Source organism: Canis aureus, chromosome 22 (genome assembly GCF_053574225.1).
Source record: "Canis aureus isolate CA01 chromosome 22, VMU_Caureus_v.1.0, whole genome shotgun sequence".
Taxonomy (NCBI): domain Eukaryota; kingdom Metazoa; phylum Chordata; class Mammalia; order Carnivora; family Canidae; genus Canis; species Canis aureus.
Window position 1 is genome coordinate 1,601,776 of NC_135632.1, and position 15,745 is coordinate 1,617,520.

The following is a 15,745-nucleotide window of genomic DNA, read 5'->3' on the forward strand; positions in this document are numbered from 1 at the left end:
CTACTTACAAGGGCAATTGTGGCCAAAGATAAGTGATTTTAGCCCACGAGTATTCTCTGTTATTTTTCATCTTGAGAATGACTGACTTTTCAGTGACTGCAGAGATTTTTTGGAAAAGTTAGAATCACTTTTTGCTCATTCACATTCTGTTTTGTCTCTATGAGTTGGCTCCGAAAGAACCTGTTTACTGCACAGCAGGATTCTGTTCTGGCATAAATAATAATTCTGCTGCATTAAAATAAAGATTATAGTCACCAACAAAGGAGGTGGGTAAAAGAAAATATACTAAAACAGTCTGCCAAACCAAGTGGTGTTCATTCTAGGAATGTGGGGATCAATTAATATCTGGAAATTTCATACTATATGTTTACATCACACTCGCATGTACATGCCAGCTAAGAAAAAGTGCTTGGTTATCTCCATAGATGCTAATAAGGCAGTTAAAAAAATTAAAACAAATGTTTAAACTTTGACAACAGGAAGAAAGTGATGCATCCTATATGATTTTGAAATATTTACAGCATCTTCTTGCTTTTGGCCACAAAATTTAAAATCAAAAGCCAAGAACTAAATCAGCATTCTTGCTTTTATCACTTTTATGCAAAATAGCTTCGGAAATTCTAGCTGACACAATAAGCCATGGAATATATAAAAGGAGGATCCAATACAGAGATGTTTCTGGAAAATCCAAGAGAATAATCTGAAAAAATTATAACAGTTAAGAAGAATTGAGCTAAACAGGTGGACGCAAAGTGAATACAAAAAAAATGTAGGGTGACTTAATCAGCAATAACATTAAAAGTTCTAATGAGGAGAAAAACAGATTTTGTTAACAGGTACAACAGAGACATAAAATACACTAGGAAGCATCTTTAAAACTTTGTGTTTATATGAAGAAAATGGCAAAATTAGTATTCTGAAAGAATTGGAAAATGATACAAACAGTAAAGACAACTCCGAAATAGAAACAGATGTATATGAAACAATTACTAGTAACAGAATTATTCAATAATAATGGTGGGGAAATTGATTAGCTATTTAGTAGAAAATGTTCATCTTTATTTCTATACACAGCGTATAGGTTTAAAGACTAAATGAATGATTAAAGGATTAATTTCTAACGTACCAAATGTTAAATGTTTAAGTTTTTATTTTCTAATCTAGAAAAAAGACAAGAGAGTTTTTATTAAATCTTTGGATGAGGCGAGTTTGAAGTTAAAAAACAAAGTTGTTAAAGGAATCACAGGAAAGCAACGAGGATGAAGAGGTGGATATTTGCATGCTCAGGGTCCCTCTGCCAAACACATAGAAACTGTGAGCTTGGCTTTCCCATGGCTGGAAACTGGGGTGAGAGGGATACTAACTTTTCACTGTAAACCTTCCTTTATATCTTTTGCTTTTTTATACTGTGTCCATGTATTACTTTTTTAAAAAAAATAAACAACTCAAATTTCCAGTTTAAAAAAGGAAAAAACAGAGCAGCCCAGGTAGCTCAGCGGTTTAGCGCCGCCTTCAGCCCAGGGCGTGATCCTGGGGTCCCGGGATCGAGTCCCACGTCGGGCTCCCTGCGTGGAGCCTGCTTCTCCCTCTGCCTGTGTCTCTGCCTCTCTCTCGCTCTCTCTGTGTATCTCATGAATAAATAAATAAAATCTTAAAAAAAAAGAAAAAACAAAAAAATCCCAAAAGGTTGACAGATTTGGCTCTTTAAAAACTTAGCATATCAATAGATAGCAGCAAAGAAAGTAAAAATAATGAAACATGGAGACATTGTCATGACCAATATGCCAAATGTTGACTTAACATCCTTGGTAGAAAAAGATATCAAAGGAGGATCCCAAAAATTGGAGTCATGTAAGGAAAAATTGACAGGATACAGTGGGCAATTCCCAAAGGAAGAAATGCAAATAGCCAATAAGCCAAAATACTCAACCTTACTTCTGATCAAGGAAATTCCAAGTAAAATAGCAATGAGATAACTGGTTTTCACTGGTCAAATTAGCAAAAATTAACAATATTCTGTTCTTGCAAAGGGGCAATGGGAAAAGCATGCTTTCACCCAGAGGATGGACTATACATCAGTAAGACCTTTCTGGAAAATGGTTTGGCCGTATGTATCATGATCCCTAAAAATGTTCCTGTCCTTTGTCTCAGAAATTTCCACTTCCAGAGGATCTAGGTCACAAATAATCTAAGTATGGAGAGAGCTTCATGCATATAAGATGGTTACTGCAGCATTAGATACAATAGCAAAACCAGATTTTTAGGGCCGGAGCTTGCAGCAGAACAGAGAAACCCCACCGCTTCCCATCTCTAACCGCACATGCTGGTGTCAGGATCAAATTGCTTCACTGCTCGATTATATTTTCGTTTTTGTCAGTCCAGCAGGCCACGGGCAGACCAATTTTCCAAATTAGAGTGATGGGCCTGTTTTTTTTTTTTTTTTTTTTTTTCACATTTAGATGTTTGGGAGGGTCATATAACCTCTCAATAAAGAGGATTAGATATCTGAGTTGAATGAGAGGAAATGTGGTTGGGGAAAGCTAACATGGATTTGGTAGTTACCTGAACCGAAAAGAGAGAGCCGAAATGATGTGTTTTCGGTTGCGTAGAGAAAGAGAAAGAATGTTTATGAGGGGAAATTAGAGGGTGGTTTGAAACATTTCACAAAAATTACTGAAATGCCAGAGCAAAAAAGTCAACCCTGACCTGTAATGGACTTGGAAACTGAAACAGCCCGAAAATTAAACCTACTTGGCAAATGAATAATTAAGCTTCTTTGGCCTCTCCTCGCTCCCCGGCTGTGGTCTGTGAGAGCAGGAGCCCGCTCCGTTTCTGCACGTTTGCATGTGGCCTTGTCCACGAGATTCTCATCTCCAGGGAAGAAGGCCCTCATTGTGTTGGGGCTTCCCAACCTCACCCCTTGGCACGTGGTACGGCACGCCCACTTGCTAAATGAATAAGTTGGTATTTTGTCGGTCCTTTGAAAGATAGCTTTCCAGAGTGTTCTTTAACATGAAGGTTTTCTTTCAACTAGGATTACCAAACCAATAACAATGACCAGGCAGTGGTTGAAGTCTGTATCACGCGAATCACCACAGCCATCAGAGAGACGGGGTCGATTGAAAAGCATGCCAGAGCCCTGGTGGGACTCTGGGACTCCTGCCTGGAACACAGCCTGAGACCCTGTGGCAAGGACGAAGACACTCCCCATGCGAAAATTGCTTCTGATATCACGAGTTGCATTCTGCAGGTACGTCCGCGCTCGACATCACGCTATTTGATACTGTCTTTGCGACTTAGGTGAACATGAGGCACCTCTGAACCAAGAGCTCACGTTTCTGTAGCCTTTTGGAGCTGTAAAAAGATACCACAAGCCATCCCTAGCGGAGCCCGACAAGGTTCCGAGAGCCTCTGCTGCCTGCCAGACACAGTGTGGGAAAGTCAAAGTCCTACCACAGCAAGCCCCGGGCTACGTAGCGAGATAGGACGCGTACATATTAGAACTTAACAGGGAGGCATGCCAAGATCCAAAAGATGAAAAATTTCCTGGAAAATTCAGGAAAAAAAAACAAAAACAAAAAAAACCTGTTTACCCAACAAGACCAAAGGGGGGTGGAGTCAGGACTGAGGGGCCACGAGCTTGGAATATGTGGAGAGAAGCGACTATGCCATCTTTTAAGACTTCTCGAGGTATTCGAACAATCCATGCTAATAATACCTGCCTATTCTAATCGTGCCTGGCTGGCTCGCTCAGTAGGTTGGTAGATCATGCGACTCTTGACCTCAGGGCCATGAATTTGAACCCCATGTGGGGCGTGGGGCCTACTAAATAAAAAAAAAAAAATTCCTTCCTCTTGGTGTAAACATGAATTTAGAATTTGGGCTCAGCCACAAACCAATTACGTAAGATCGAAATGGCGGGGAAGTCACTTAACTTGCTAAGCTACGGTTTCTTGCCTATAAAATACGGGTGGAACGACATTGTCTAGGACAGATTTTACCAACCGGTAAATATTGGCGATGTGGATAGGCGTTTCTCAGGAGAGAATCCTGGGATCAAATGAGTCTGGAAGCACTGGATTCAGTGTTTCCCTGTTGGGCTGCCATCTGTTTCGTGGCATAGTAGAGGCTCTGGAAAACGGTGGGATTTAGAAAGCTGGTCACTTTTGCCGAGCACCGTGTTTTTGATTCTGATTTGCCCGTGGAACTTCCTTTCCCCTCCCTACCCCCAACACAACATCTATGAATATCTCTGAGAACTATGGTTTCGGAGCAAGTTCCAGAAATCCTGGTGATGGGGAAGTGTCCAGCACTGTGTGTGACATCTAATACTGGCCTCCTTTCTTCTCCTCCTCCTTCTTCTTCCTCCCCGTCCCCCTTCCCTTCCTTTCTCTCCTCTCCCTCGCCCCCTCTCCTTCCTCTTCACAGTTGTCCATACTTAACTGGAGCATATTCCGCTTTGTCTGTCTAGTCCAGACACGGGTCAAGTGAACAAAAGACTGTCCGTACCTGTCACACCGTCTTTCCTTTGTCTCCAGGGTGAGAGATAGGAGGGGAGGAAACGGGGGTTTCAGCACAATCAGGGACAGGTTAATGCTGCGTGGCTATAACAACAAAGACCTAATACATCTGTTCTCCACTGATAATTGAATGTGTCATTGACATTCATCCGACGTATAGATCATTTCACTCCAAAGTGCCATCCCACAGACGTTCAACAGAAATTCCCCAATCGTCTGTACTGGGCAGCCCCCACCGTGATTTCAGAGCTCCTGCCGTGGACTCCCGAGTGGCGCCATCTGGTAGAAATGGACCGTAAGCTACGAGCGTGAGCCACGTGTGGGATTTCAAAGTTTCTAGTAGCCACGTGAAGAAGAAGAGAAAAGGAACCGATGAAACTCGCTTGATAATACGTTGCCCTTAACCCAGGATGTCCAAACTATTATTATTTCAGCGTGTGATCAATATGAAGGTCAACGAGCTCTTTTACTTCTGTTGTAAACCACATGTCGGAAAGCCGGCGTGTGCTTTTGCACATGGTCCTTGGACGTGGCCACCCTTGCGCCCCGGCGTCGGCACGACTAGCGAGCCAGGAGGCCTCTGTGCGTGGAGAGCACACTCGCAAAGGGTTACGAGCAACGCGCGGCGACTTCACGGGGTAGAGAGGTGGAGCGCGAGGGCGTTTCCAGCCAACAGAACCTTCCAGGCTTGTGTCACAGTCCAGATCTGCGACCTGAGATCGAAGTCAAAGAATTTATGAGCAGGCCGCCCTCCAAAATGCTCCGAATTTAAACGTGCAGGGGATGTTTCATTCTGGGCAGAGGCCTTGGGTGTCCTACAAGGGGTTGGCGGTTGGGGAGCAAATGGACACGCTACCCCGCCTGCCCGTCAGGGGCCCCCGGGCGATGAATTTGCGAGACAGTTGAGAGCAGAGCCTTACGCGTAGGCCCTGGCATCTGGGGCAGGGACAGAGAACAGGCCCAGGGACAAGCTCTGGGCTGAGAGGGACAGTGAGTCACGGGTGGGGACTGCAGCCTGCAGGGCCAGCGCGGGCACCTCGGCTCCCAGGCGGCAGAGGCATGAAGAGGAAGGCAAGAGGCCCCACGGGCAACTCTGCTTGCGGCCAAGGCCTGGTGAGCCGTCCAGGCCCCCCCCGGGGATGTGGCTCCAGAAAGTCAGCCCCGGGGACCGAAGGCGAGGCTGTGGTTGCAGCTTTGCTGTTTAGCTTTGATCGGATTTGAAGGGAAACGTTTTTGGCCTGTGGTAAATATCGAAAACAGGATTTTGTACCACATGTAATTTAGGTTCTTGTGGGAACCATGTAAAAATCCAGATGACTCCTATTCTGCTCTGCTTTTTTTAGGAAAATAAAACAGTAGATCAACTTTAAAGCCAACTGCTCCGCATTTTGAGCTTGCACAACCGCACCCCGCCCCCCAAAAATGAGAAAACAACAAAGAAACAGAGTCCTTCTGCACCCGTCTAGCTCCCCAGATAAGCCACGCCGGAATCGCACTGCCAGGCACAGACCTTCCAGCTGTTCCCACATCTGTGGCCATTTTACCCATTTTTTTTTTTTCCTGGCCATTTCTGTTTCATCTCGAGCTAAATAGGTTCACACACACGGCAACCTTCTGTCCTTTCCTCCCCAGATTGCTTTTGCAACCTGTACTGCAAACCTACGTCAGGTGCCTCGTTCCTTTTCCACTTTACTGATTATATATATTTAATTCTTTCTTTTCTTGGCCCCCACGTTTATGAACTCGCCACACTTACCTTAAAATGGTTCTTAAAAATCCTGGTAGTCGCCTTCTACACGGGCCTCAATACAAAATCCGTGCCCGTATGACCTGCACCTGCGAGTCTGGGTTTTTTGGCCCCCAGCGACACGCTTTTACAAACCTTCCCCACGTCCCTGAACACGTCTCGCAAGCTGTCCTTCATAAAACAGAGGGTGGACCAGGGGATCTCTCGGCAAACCTTCTGCTCTAAAATTCTGCGTCCTGGAGGACGCCCTGAGACGTAGCATGGCAAAGAGCCTCGGAGCTGGAGGGCTCCTGGGTCCAGCGCCCTTGGTCTTACACGCACGGGAGCCTGGAGGTTACCTTGTGGCTCCTTCTGCATCTGTGAAAGGGGCACAGCTCTCCGTGCTGCTCATGAGAACCATCTCTTCTCCTACAAGCACTCCATCTGTGGCCCAGCCACTCTCCAGAAGGATCTATCTCACGCCTCAGCTTCCCCTGACCAGGTTGCTAGGTGGAGTTGGCCAATGCCTCTTGCTTTGCCTCCAGAGGAGCCCTGAGAGGGAAGATACTCCTCCGAGGCACGTTGCATCCTAGGATGAATTCAAGCCCGGAGGGGCCTGCAGAAAGTAAAGATGCACCTGAGGGAGACCGTGATGATTGTCATAGCTGAGGTGCGAGAATGGATTTCCGGCTTGGGTGGCCAGGCCCACCGCGGGGACGTCGAGTCGGTGCCTGGTTCGCTAGCGAAGGCGGTTAGAGCATCTGTGCCAGCCCAACCTTGTGCAGCGCTGTCGCCAGGTCAGCTCAGCGGGCTCTCTCCTCCTCCAGCTCTGCTCACGTCATGGATGACTGCGTGAACAAGGGGAAGGGGCTGTCAGGGGGGGGGCAGGAGGGAGGAAGACAGACAGCCCTCGAACTCACGTGGAAATCAGAAAGTATTTACTTCTCTTCTTCTGTCGATGGACCACCTGCCCGTTCACCGTGATCCCACACTTCAGTGTTCCTCTTGCCCCTCGGGTGGAAGCTGCGTGAACAGGCGTTGCCGGGGGGCCCTGGACGTTCCCGAGGGCAAGTCCTCCGCAGCTCCTAGGGGCAGAATGGGTCCGCTCGGTCCAGATCTTTATCCACGAGGCGATCCCGGTTCCACCGCCTACTTGCAGGGAGATCCCGGGCGGTTCCATCTCTCTGTGCCTCCGCTTCCTCGTCCGCAAAATGCTGCCGCCGCCCCGTGAGGCTGAGGATTAGTCATTAGGGGATGGACGTAAAGTGCTCGGGACGCGGGAAATGCTGCGCAGGTGCTCGATTGGCATCTGCGGAAAACTCTAAAGCAGCACTTACTGCTTCCCGACGAGCTGTCGTTTAATCATTTATTGTAGCCGTTGTTCACTGCTTGTCTCTCCCTCCCCCAAACAGAAGCCGTGTTTGCATGATGTCGCCCCAGCACCTGGCGTAGCAAAGGGCACATAGTAAGGGCTCGGAATAGTATTTATCGAATGATGAATGGGTGAATGAATGAACAAATGAAGGATTGGATAGATCAGGAGATGTGACTGCCCTCTGGATTCTGCAGAACAGCTGTGTTTCTCCCTAGAATGGGTCTCCGTTGTGCCACACAAGACAAAAAAATGGGAGGAGCCTGGGACACAACCTCCCAGGGTATTGAGACCCACTCCTTGTTACCTGTCTGAAAACACCCTGGGAAAGTCTAGGCGCATGTGCCATTTAGATCTCATGTGCACCCCCAAGCTGCTAAGAACCAAGCATTTTATACATAAATCCAAGATTTGATTATCTGATCAGTGATGTGGGATGAAAAAAACCATAAAACAGTGATTTTAATAAAGGACACTCACTATTTCTCGAGCTTTCTCTTTTATGGCTGGTCGTTGAATTCAAAGCCCAAGAGCCAACGAGCTTTTCCGTTGCTCTCAGCTCAGCTAGATATCCCCTTTACTTAGCTTTATTCTTTTCTGTTTTAAAACTCTGGGAAGTGTTCCCGAAGCGCATGTTTTCAAAAGGAAAACCCGCACCAAAGCTCAAATCAGCGCTAATCTAGTCAAGAAATATAATTCTTGGCGTCCACAGAACAAAGACCTTTTGTTTTGCTTCTGTAGCTGAAAAAATTAACCGTGCCCGTGAGCAAGTCTCTCCGTCTCCGCTGTAGCTCACTGGCTTTGTGCCCCGAGTACCGGGCACTGAGTTGCGGGGTGATAGGCACGCCGGCACGCTCACACCTGCCCTGGGGGGCAGGGCCCGTCGTCAGCCCCGTTTCCAGCGGCCGTTAAAGTGGTTTGTTTGTGCCGGTGACCACGGGGCCCTCTCTGCACGTGTACCCTTAGCCTTCCTCTGATCTAAATAATCCTAAAGATAAAACAAATTCACGGGCCCGAGATCTGCTGCATTATCAAGTCCTTTTGCTTCGCTTAGGAGTGAGCTCAGCATTAGCAGGAGGCTGTAGGGTGCCTGTCAGACCCGCGGGACCCGAGTCTGTCCAGACTCGGCTTGGCTTCCCAGGCCGCACTCAGTGGCCCTGGCTTCTCGATACGCTACAGGCGGTCTCGACACCATGTAGGCATGGGAAGCCCTCAGGAGTCATTCCTTGGTGTTTATACAAACCATTTGCTCTTTGCTTAATGTTGTACTTCTGCTGTCATTTGAGAGATTTCCGGGGGACGTATGTGGGAGGAAAATAGGAAAGTCGAGTGTGTTGAAGTTTTGTTTTGTTTTTAAAATAATGACGTTATGCTCTTATTGTTTTTATTTGACTTTAATTGCATTTTATTTATTTAATTGCATTTTATTTATTTATTTCCTTTATTAGTTTCAGGGGTAGAATTTAGTGAGTCGTCAGCTGCGTACAACACCCAGCGCTCGTCACATCCCATGCCCTCCTCAGTGCCCATCACCTGGTTACCCCATCCCCACACCCACCTCCCCTCCAGCAACACTCAGGTTGTTTCTACGGTTCAGCATCTCTTTCGATTTGCCTCCCTATTTTCATCTTATTTTATTTTTTCCTTCCCTGCCCCTATGCTCATCTGGGTTGTTTCTTTAATTCCACATATGAGTGAAATCATATGGTATTTGTCTTTTTCTCACTGACTTACTTCACTTAGCATCATACCCCCTCGTCCCATCCTCATCATTGCAAAGGGCAAGGAGTCTTTCTTTCTGATGGCTGAACAATACTCATCTCTCAATATTCATCCACACCTTCTTTATTCAGTGGATCAAGAATCAATGATCAATGGATACTGAGGCTCCTTCCACCGTTTGGCTGTCGTGGACACTGCTGCTGTGAACCTCGGGGTGCAGGTGCCCCTTCAAATCACTATGTTTGTATCCTTTAGATAAACACCTTGTAGTGCAATTGCTGGGTCATAGGGCAGCTCTATTTTTAGCTTTTTGAGGGACCTCCACACTGTTTTCCAGAGCGGCTGCACCAGCTTGCATTCCCACCAGCACTGTAACAGTTCCCTTTTCTCCACATCCCCGCCAACATCTGTTGTTTCCTGTCTCGTTAATGTTTAGCCGTTCTGACAGCTGCGAGGTGGCATCTCATCGTGGTTTTGATGTCTTCGGAGAAATGTCTGTTCACGTCTTCTGCCCATTTCTTGACTGGACTTTTTGTTTTTGGGGTGTTGAGTTTGATAGGTTCTTTATAGATCTTGGATGCTAGCCTTGATCTGATAAGACATTTGCAAATATCCTCTCCCATTCTGTAGGTTGTCTTGTAGTTCTGTGGACTGTTCCCTTTGCTGCGCAGAAGCTTTTTATCTTGACGACGTCCCAATAGTTCATTTTTGCTTTTGTCTCACTTGCCTTTGGAGACGTGTCTTGCAAGGAGTTGCTGTGGCCGAGGTAAAAAGGTGGCTGCCTGTGTTCTCCTCTAGGATTTTGGTGGATTCTTGTCTCACATTTAGGTCTTTCATCCGTTTTGAGTTTAACCAGAGTGTGAGAGAGTAGTTCAGCTTTATTTTTCTGCATTTTTAGAAGTATGATGTCACTGTTTTTTAATAATGACATTATTACTGTTAAAAAAAAACTACACATTTCACTAAGAATTACATCTCAAAAACTTTAGTAGCTGCCTACTGTTTTTCTCTGGAGCGTCTAGAACTGTTGTAAGAAGAATATAATGGAATTGGTTCTTTCATGGTTGCTGGCAAACTTTAGCTCACCCCCCGAGGTTTAAAGATATCAGTCGCTGCAAATACCGATTTTCATTGATCTTTCATTGTCTGGGTTCACAGTTAGTAGGAACATGAGTTGTACTTCCCAGTGCCACCATCTGGGGTTTCTAAGCCCGTTACAGGTGAATGTGCTTGGAGATGTATTCCTCTAACGAAACATGTGTACTTCTCTACCTGCAAGTTGTTCTTGGTAAGGACTCAGATTTGGTCAAGTAAACCCGGGCACAAAGTTCTTTGTTGGAAAGCTCTGAGAAGAGTTGTGTGATTGTGTTCCACTCAAAACTTGGGCTTTGTTCAGCCACGACAGGGATAAAGATGTGTCGTCTAAAAGTTAAACTAGCGAAAGTCTACATGTAATGGGCAGATTGGCTGTCTGCAGGGCAAACCAAAAAATTATATGGGTGGCACTGAGGGGTTTGGGAAATGCCCATATGCGGTAATTGAGGTAACTTGACTATAATAACCCCAAGGGAGCAGATATAGAAGAAGATTATGATAGAGAAAATGAACACGCCAACCGGCCCTGCTAAACAACACCGCATCCTAAATATATACTCTGAAGAGAACGTCAGCAGAGGGGAGGATGCTCAGTGGGGGGTCATTATTAGGGCACAATTAGCACAATTACCCAGCACCGTTCTGTGTGTGTGTTGGGGGATGGTGAGGGCTGGTAGAGACCAAGTCTGATGGATAGGAAAGTTCCCATCAGTTACTAGAGATGGGGATTTGGTTATGGGGTAGGATTGCTATTTTAGTCATGGCCCGGATGACGTAACCCTCAGGATCTCTCTTTGCTCTTATCTGATTTTATGCCCGTCAGTGACCATTCTGGTTAGTAATCTGGTTCCTGCAATCCTGATAATGTGAAAGAGTCTGACCTAGGAAAGACCCTTGCTGTAGACGAGTAAGCTAGCATGCCTGATTATGCACCGGGCTTTTGGAAATCCCTTGGTGTGAGTTAGCATCAGTGGATGCAAACAATTCTGTCTGGCCTGACTAAGCACACCCTCAGACTTCTAAAGCTGAAAGGCAGGGCCCAGCCAGCCTCCCAGGGAGGCCTCACAGCTCATCACATCAGTAATGGCCCAGTCCAATCAGGCCCAATTAAGTTCACCGGGAGAGGAAGTGCTCTAGATAAAGTCAAAGCGTCGTATCAGAGAAGTCTGGCCGCCAGCCATGGTCCTAATAGTCAGACGGGGTTAGGAGCTCTCGGAAGGATCAGGACACAGCCTCGTGAGCGGAAGGCTGCAGAAGCATGAGGTCTGGCACAAAGCGGGAGGGCCAGGACTCCGGCGTGGCTGACGTGGCCGCGCAGTACCAGGTAGGGGTTCGAGTACCTACTTCCTCTGCTCAGGAGTCAGATTGACCCTGGGATCTGGAAAACGGCTAGAACTACAGAAACGGTCTACTTTTGTTTCTAGGGACTGAGGGGGCAAAGCTTAAGCACAAAGGAGTTCATTGACTCCGAAAAATTGGGGGCTAGCATCGGCCTCAGCACAGACTAAAACACGGGGCACAAATGATGTCCCCCAAACCTATTTTTTCTCAACTTGTCTCTTACGTAGATGCGTGTTGCCTTGAGTCTCAGACAGTTTCTCTCCTCCTGAGGCCGCCCCCTGGCAGCAGCTACTCTTGGTCTTCTAGTCTCAATATTTTGGCTTCAGTAGAGGACAGAATGTCTTTCCCAGAGCCTTGCAGTGACTCCTTCGCTGTAATTGGGTAACTTGCCCATTCTTGAACCTTTCATTGGGACCAAAGAAATGTGATTCTCTGATGGGTCAATGTAGTCACATGACCGCTCCTGAAGCCAACGGTGCAAATGCCCTCATTAGAAAGAAGTATCATGGCACCTTGGCCATAGAAGTAGGAATCTGCTAGCAAGTGTGTAATAACTCACTTGCCCAATCAACTAGTCCTGCAAATGGATGGCGTGGAGCTTCAGGCCCATCCTCCGCCATGGCTAGCAGCAACGTGAGCAAGAGAGACGGGAGCAAACGCGTCCCCCCACCCGTGCCTCCCTTCCTATGTTCCTGATGACAACTATCGCAGTAGATTTCCATTTTCTTCATTAGTTGTTCAGTTTCTCAGATGGTTATTGAATTGTGGGAAGTACTAGAGGGAGCAATCGACAGGTCGAACAATAAGAGCATTTTTCGTTTCAGTGGTTTCAGAAAAACAACTACCTGTTATTTCTACTATGGTGATATGGAGTCCAACAGCGCGCAGTGTGCAAGCTCTGCCTTGTAATTAGGCCGAAGGATGGGTTGACAGAATAGTTGATGGTAGTGAAGACAAACGATTTTTAAGAATACTTTGCATTTTTTTAGCCATTATTCCCTAATTATGCAATTAGATGCTGACAGCACTATTTTATGTATATGAGGATACTGATGGCCAATCACAAAGTAAACCAAAAAGAGAATTATTCTAGGACCCAGATTTTCTTTAGTTTTGAGCCTTCCATCCACTTATTTTTTTCTGAATTTCACTGGCTGCAACTTTAGTTTTTACGATATGGCCAGAGAGCACCTTATTCAACATTCCTTGGGTTGTTCTCTCCAGTGAACACCTGGGGCGTTCTCGTCACCATCGGGGGCTCCTGGTCACCCTGGCGATCAAGTGCAGCCTCCCGGGCCTGGAAGGCCAGCCCTTTGCTAGTCACGCCCCTTTGGGCCCCCGCCTGGTGCTCAGCTCCGTAGCCCAGCTGTGCCCCCCACCCCATGCTCCCGGGCGGCCCGCACCTGCGCCTCCGGGGTCTGCTCCTTCCTGCCTGCACCCAGGCGCCCCTGTTCATCAGGCCCAGCTGTGACATCAGTCCCTCCAGAAAGTCTTTTTTTTTTCTTTTAAGATTGTATTTATCTGTTCCTGAGAGACCCAGCGAGGGGCAGGGCCGCAGGCCCCATGTGGGCCCATGCAGGCCTGGATCCCGTCCCGGGGTCATGCCCGGGCCCAAGGCGGGCGCCCCACGGTGCGGCCGCCGGGTGTCGGGGGGCCCTCCTGGACACCCCCAGGACGGGCCGGGGCTCGTCCGGCTCCCGGGGGGCTGGCTGTGCCTTCGGGGCCTGCTCTGCCGGCCGCGCCCGGAGGTGCCGGGGTGGGGTGGGCGGGCGGGCGCGGGAGGCCCAGCGAGCGCCCCGTGTGCCCCTGTGCTCCCTCAGAACTACGGCCGGGCCCCCGTGGCGGCGCTGGCCGTGCCCGTGGCGGCGAAGTTCCTGGGCAGCGGCGACGCGGGCGTGTGCGGGAGCGTGTCCAGCTACCTGGCCCTGGCCGCCACGGCGCAGGCCGGCCTCCTGGCCCGGCACACGGACGCCATCGTGGACAGCGCGCTGCGAGGTAGGCCGCGGGCGGCGGGCGGGCGGGCGGGGGCTGCGGGCGGGAGGCTCCCGGCCGCCGAGCCGCCCCTGCTCTCGGGGCAGCCGGGCGCCCCTCGCACCCTGGGTCCCCAAGCAAGGGACGTTAGCGGTGACCGGCCTGACGCGTGACTGTGTCCGGTCCCACCGCCGAGAAGTCCAGCCGGACGCCCCGCTCCCTGCTCCACATTCGACTGGAAGAGACCAAGTTAGTCCAGTCCCGCTGCTCTCTGCCTTACGGTTTGTTGGGGTTTTTGTTTCCTTTGGTTTCACATCTATCAGAAGTCATGTCTTTACATTTTTTTCCTTTTCTTTTTTTAAAATTTGGGATCGGAGAACAGTATACGGTATTGTTTGATATGCATCCAATGTCCCCAGTTGCCATTAGCAGAAATGTAGGAGGCCCGTGAGCATCCGGCCCACGTTTTACTGCCACACACCCCACGTGCTCGAGTTGAACATCAACTCTGTAAAGCTCTCCCAGACCAAGTGTTTCGTAGAGTCCCCAAGGGGGCCCCACAGATGCGCCCTTTCGGGGGTATCCAGACCGGGCCTTGAGCCCAGGCTGTTGGGCTGCGCCTCCCGCCACCCCAGGCCCCGCAAACCCTGTGGCTGCTCCTCCGGAGGTCCCAGGAGCGGATTTCACTGTGCACTGCCTTGGCCGGGGTGGGAGCACCTGTCCTTCTGTGCCGCTACCCCCAGAGCTTCGGGAGCCACCAGTCCCGGCCCCCCACTTCCGCGTGGCAGCCTGTGGCAGGATCGGGTCGGGGGGACGCCTGTCTTGCTCCTTGGCATCCCACTTTGGTAGACAGGCCTCAGAGTGGGGTTGCTTAGCTCCCGAGGCCAAACCATTCCCAAGTTTGCAGTAAAATGTATCCTTGTGCTGTGCCCAAAACATTCTCTCTCTTTCCTGGGCTCAGCTCTCCAGCTAAGAGTCAGGCTGGCGAGAAACCAATCATCCGGTTCTCAGGATGACGGTGGCCCTCCAAGGCCTAAGGTTGTTTTTATCGTACCAGACGCTCCCCCTCTGCACCATCTGACCAGCCACCTCAGCGGTCTACTAGGTGCCCACAAATGTCCGACCCCAGGCACAGCCCTGGAAATGCCCTCTGAAGATCTGTCATTGGTATTACGAGTCAGTAGCATTCATGTCTCATTCTCTTTGGCTGTGGGATCGAACTGCTAATTTGACTTTTAATCGTGATACTAAATTTTCTAAAAGCTCAGAAAACCGGTTATGCTTTTTTCACCACCTTGGCTACGTATTTGGGACAGATTTGATAGGATATTACAAACACTTATACACACCATACATTTTAAAATCATGCGAGTCAGACTTGCAAGTAACAGATTTATTGGAGAAAAAAAAATGATTGTTTTTTTGTAGCTGCCAAGAACGTAGCTCATGTATTTGGGGTTTTTTTGCTTTTGTTTTTGTTTTTGTTTTTTAATGCACTTTCAATGACAAATCTTTTGAAACACAAAATGCACTTTCTGAATTCAGGGCAAGCATTTGAAACAAACAAATGATTCAGTTTATTTGATCTGGCATTATAAAAATTACCATAAGAGAAATGATAATCTGACTTATGAGAAGTTGGGACTACATATTTCAGGGCTTAGATTTTTAAGACTAATGTGTCTATTAAACTCCACAACCATTCACGTGAGCCCATCAAACTTAGACCTGCCAAGTAGAGGAGATCTCCCTGTCTCTCGGTAAGTTTTCTGATCTACAAATCTTTGTTATATCTTCTCTTTCTTTCCTTCCCTGATTCCCAACCAGCTTTGGGAGCCATCATTGGGATTTTATTTTTCTCTGCCTATCGTTTTCTCTCGTTTAGATCTTTCTCCTTAGCTTATATTACCTTAATCTGCGTTCTCCAATTTTTCTACTTCTACAGAAAATGCTCAAGTATGGCAGTTTCTTGATTCGATCTTTTTTTTTTTTTTTTTT

The 15,745-nt window shown here is 48.0% G+C and overlaps 1 protein-coding gene across 4 annotated transcripts in view; it reads left to right on the forward strand.

Moving 5' to 3' along the window:
* Positions 1–15,745, forward strand: part of VEPH1 (ventricular zone expressed PH domain containing 1) — a 222,840-nt gene that overhangs the window by 20,895 nt on the left and 186,200 nt on the right. For all 4 annotated transcript variants that reach the window (XM_077864580.1, XM_077864579.1, XM_077864583.1 and 1 more), the window contains 2 exons: positions 3,035–3,250; positions 13,597–13,771. In XM_077864580.1, coding sequence (XP_077720706.1) covers positions 3,035–3,250; positions 13,597–13,771 — 391 coding nt within the window. The remainder of the gene's footprint in view (positions 1–3,034; positions 3,251–13,596; positions 13,772–15,745) is intronic.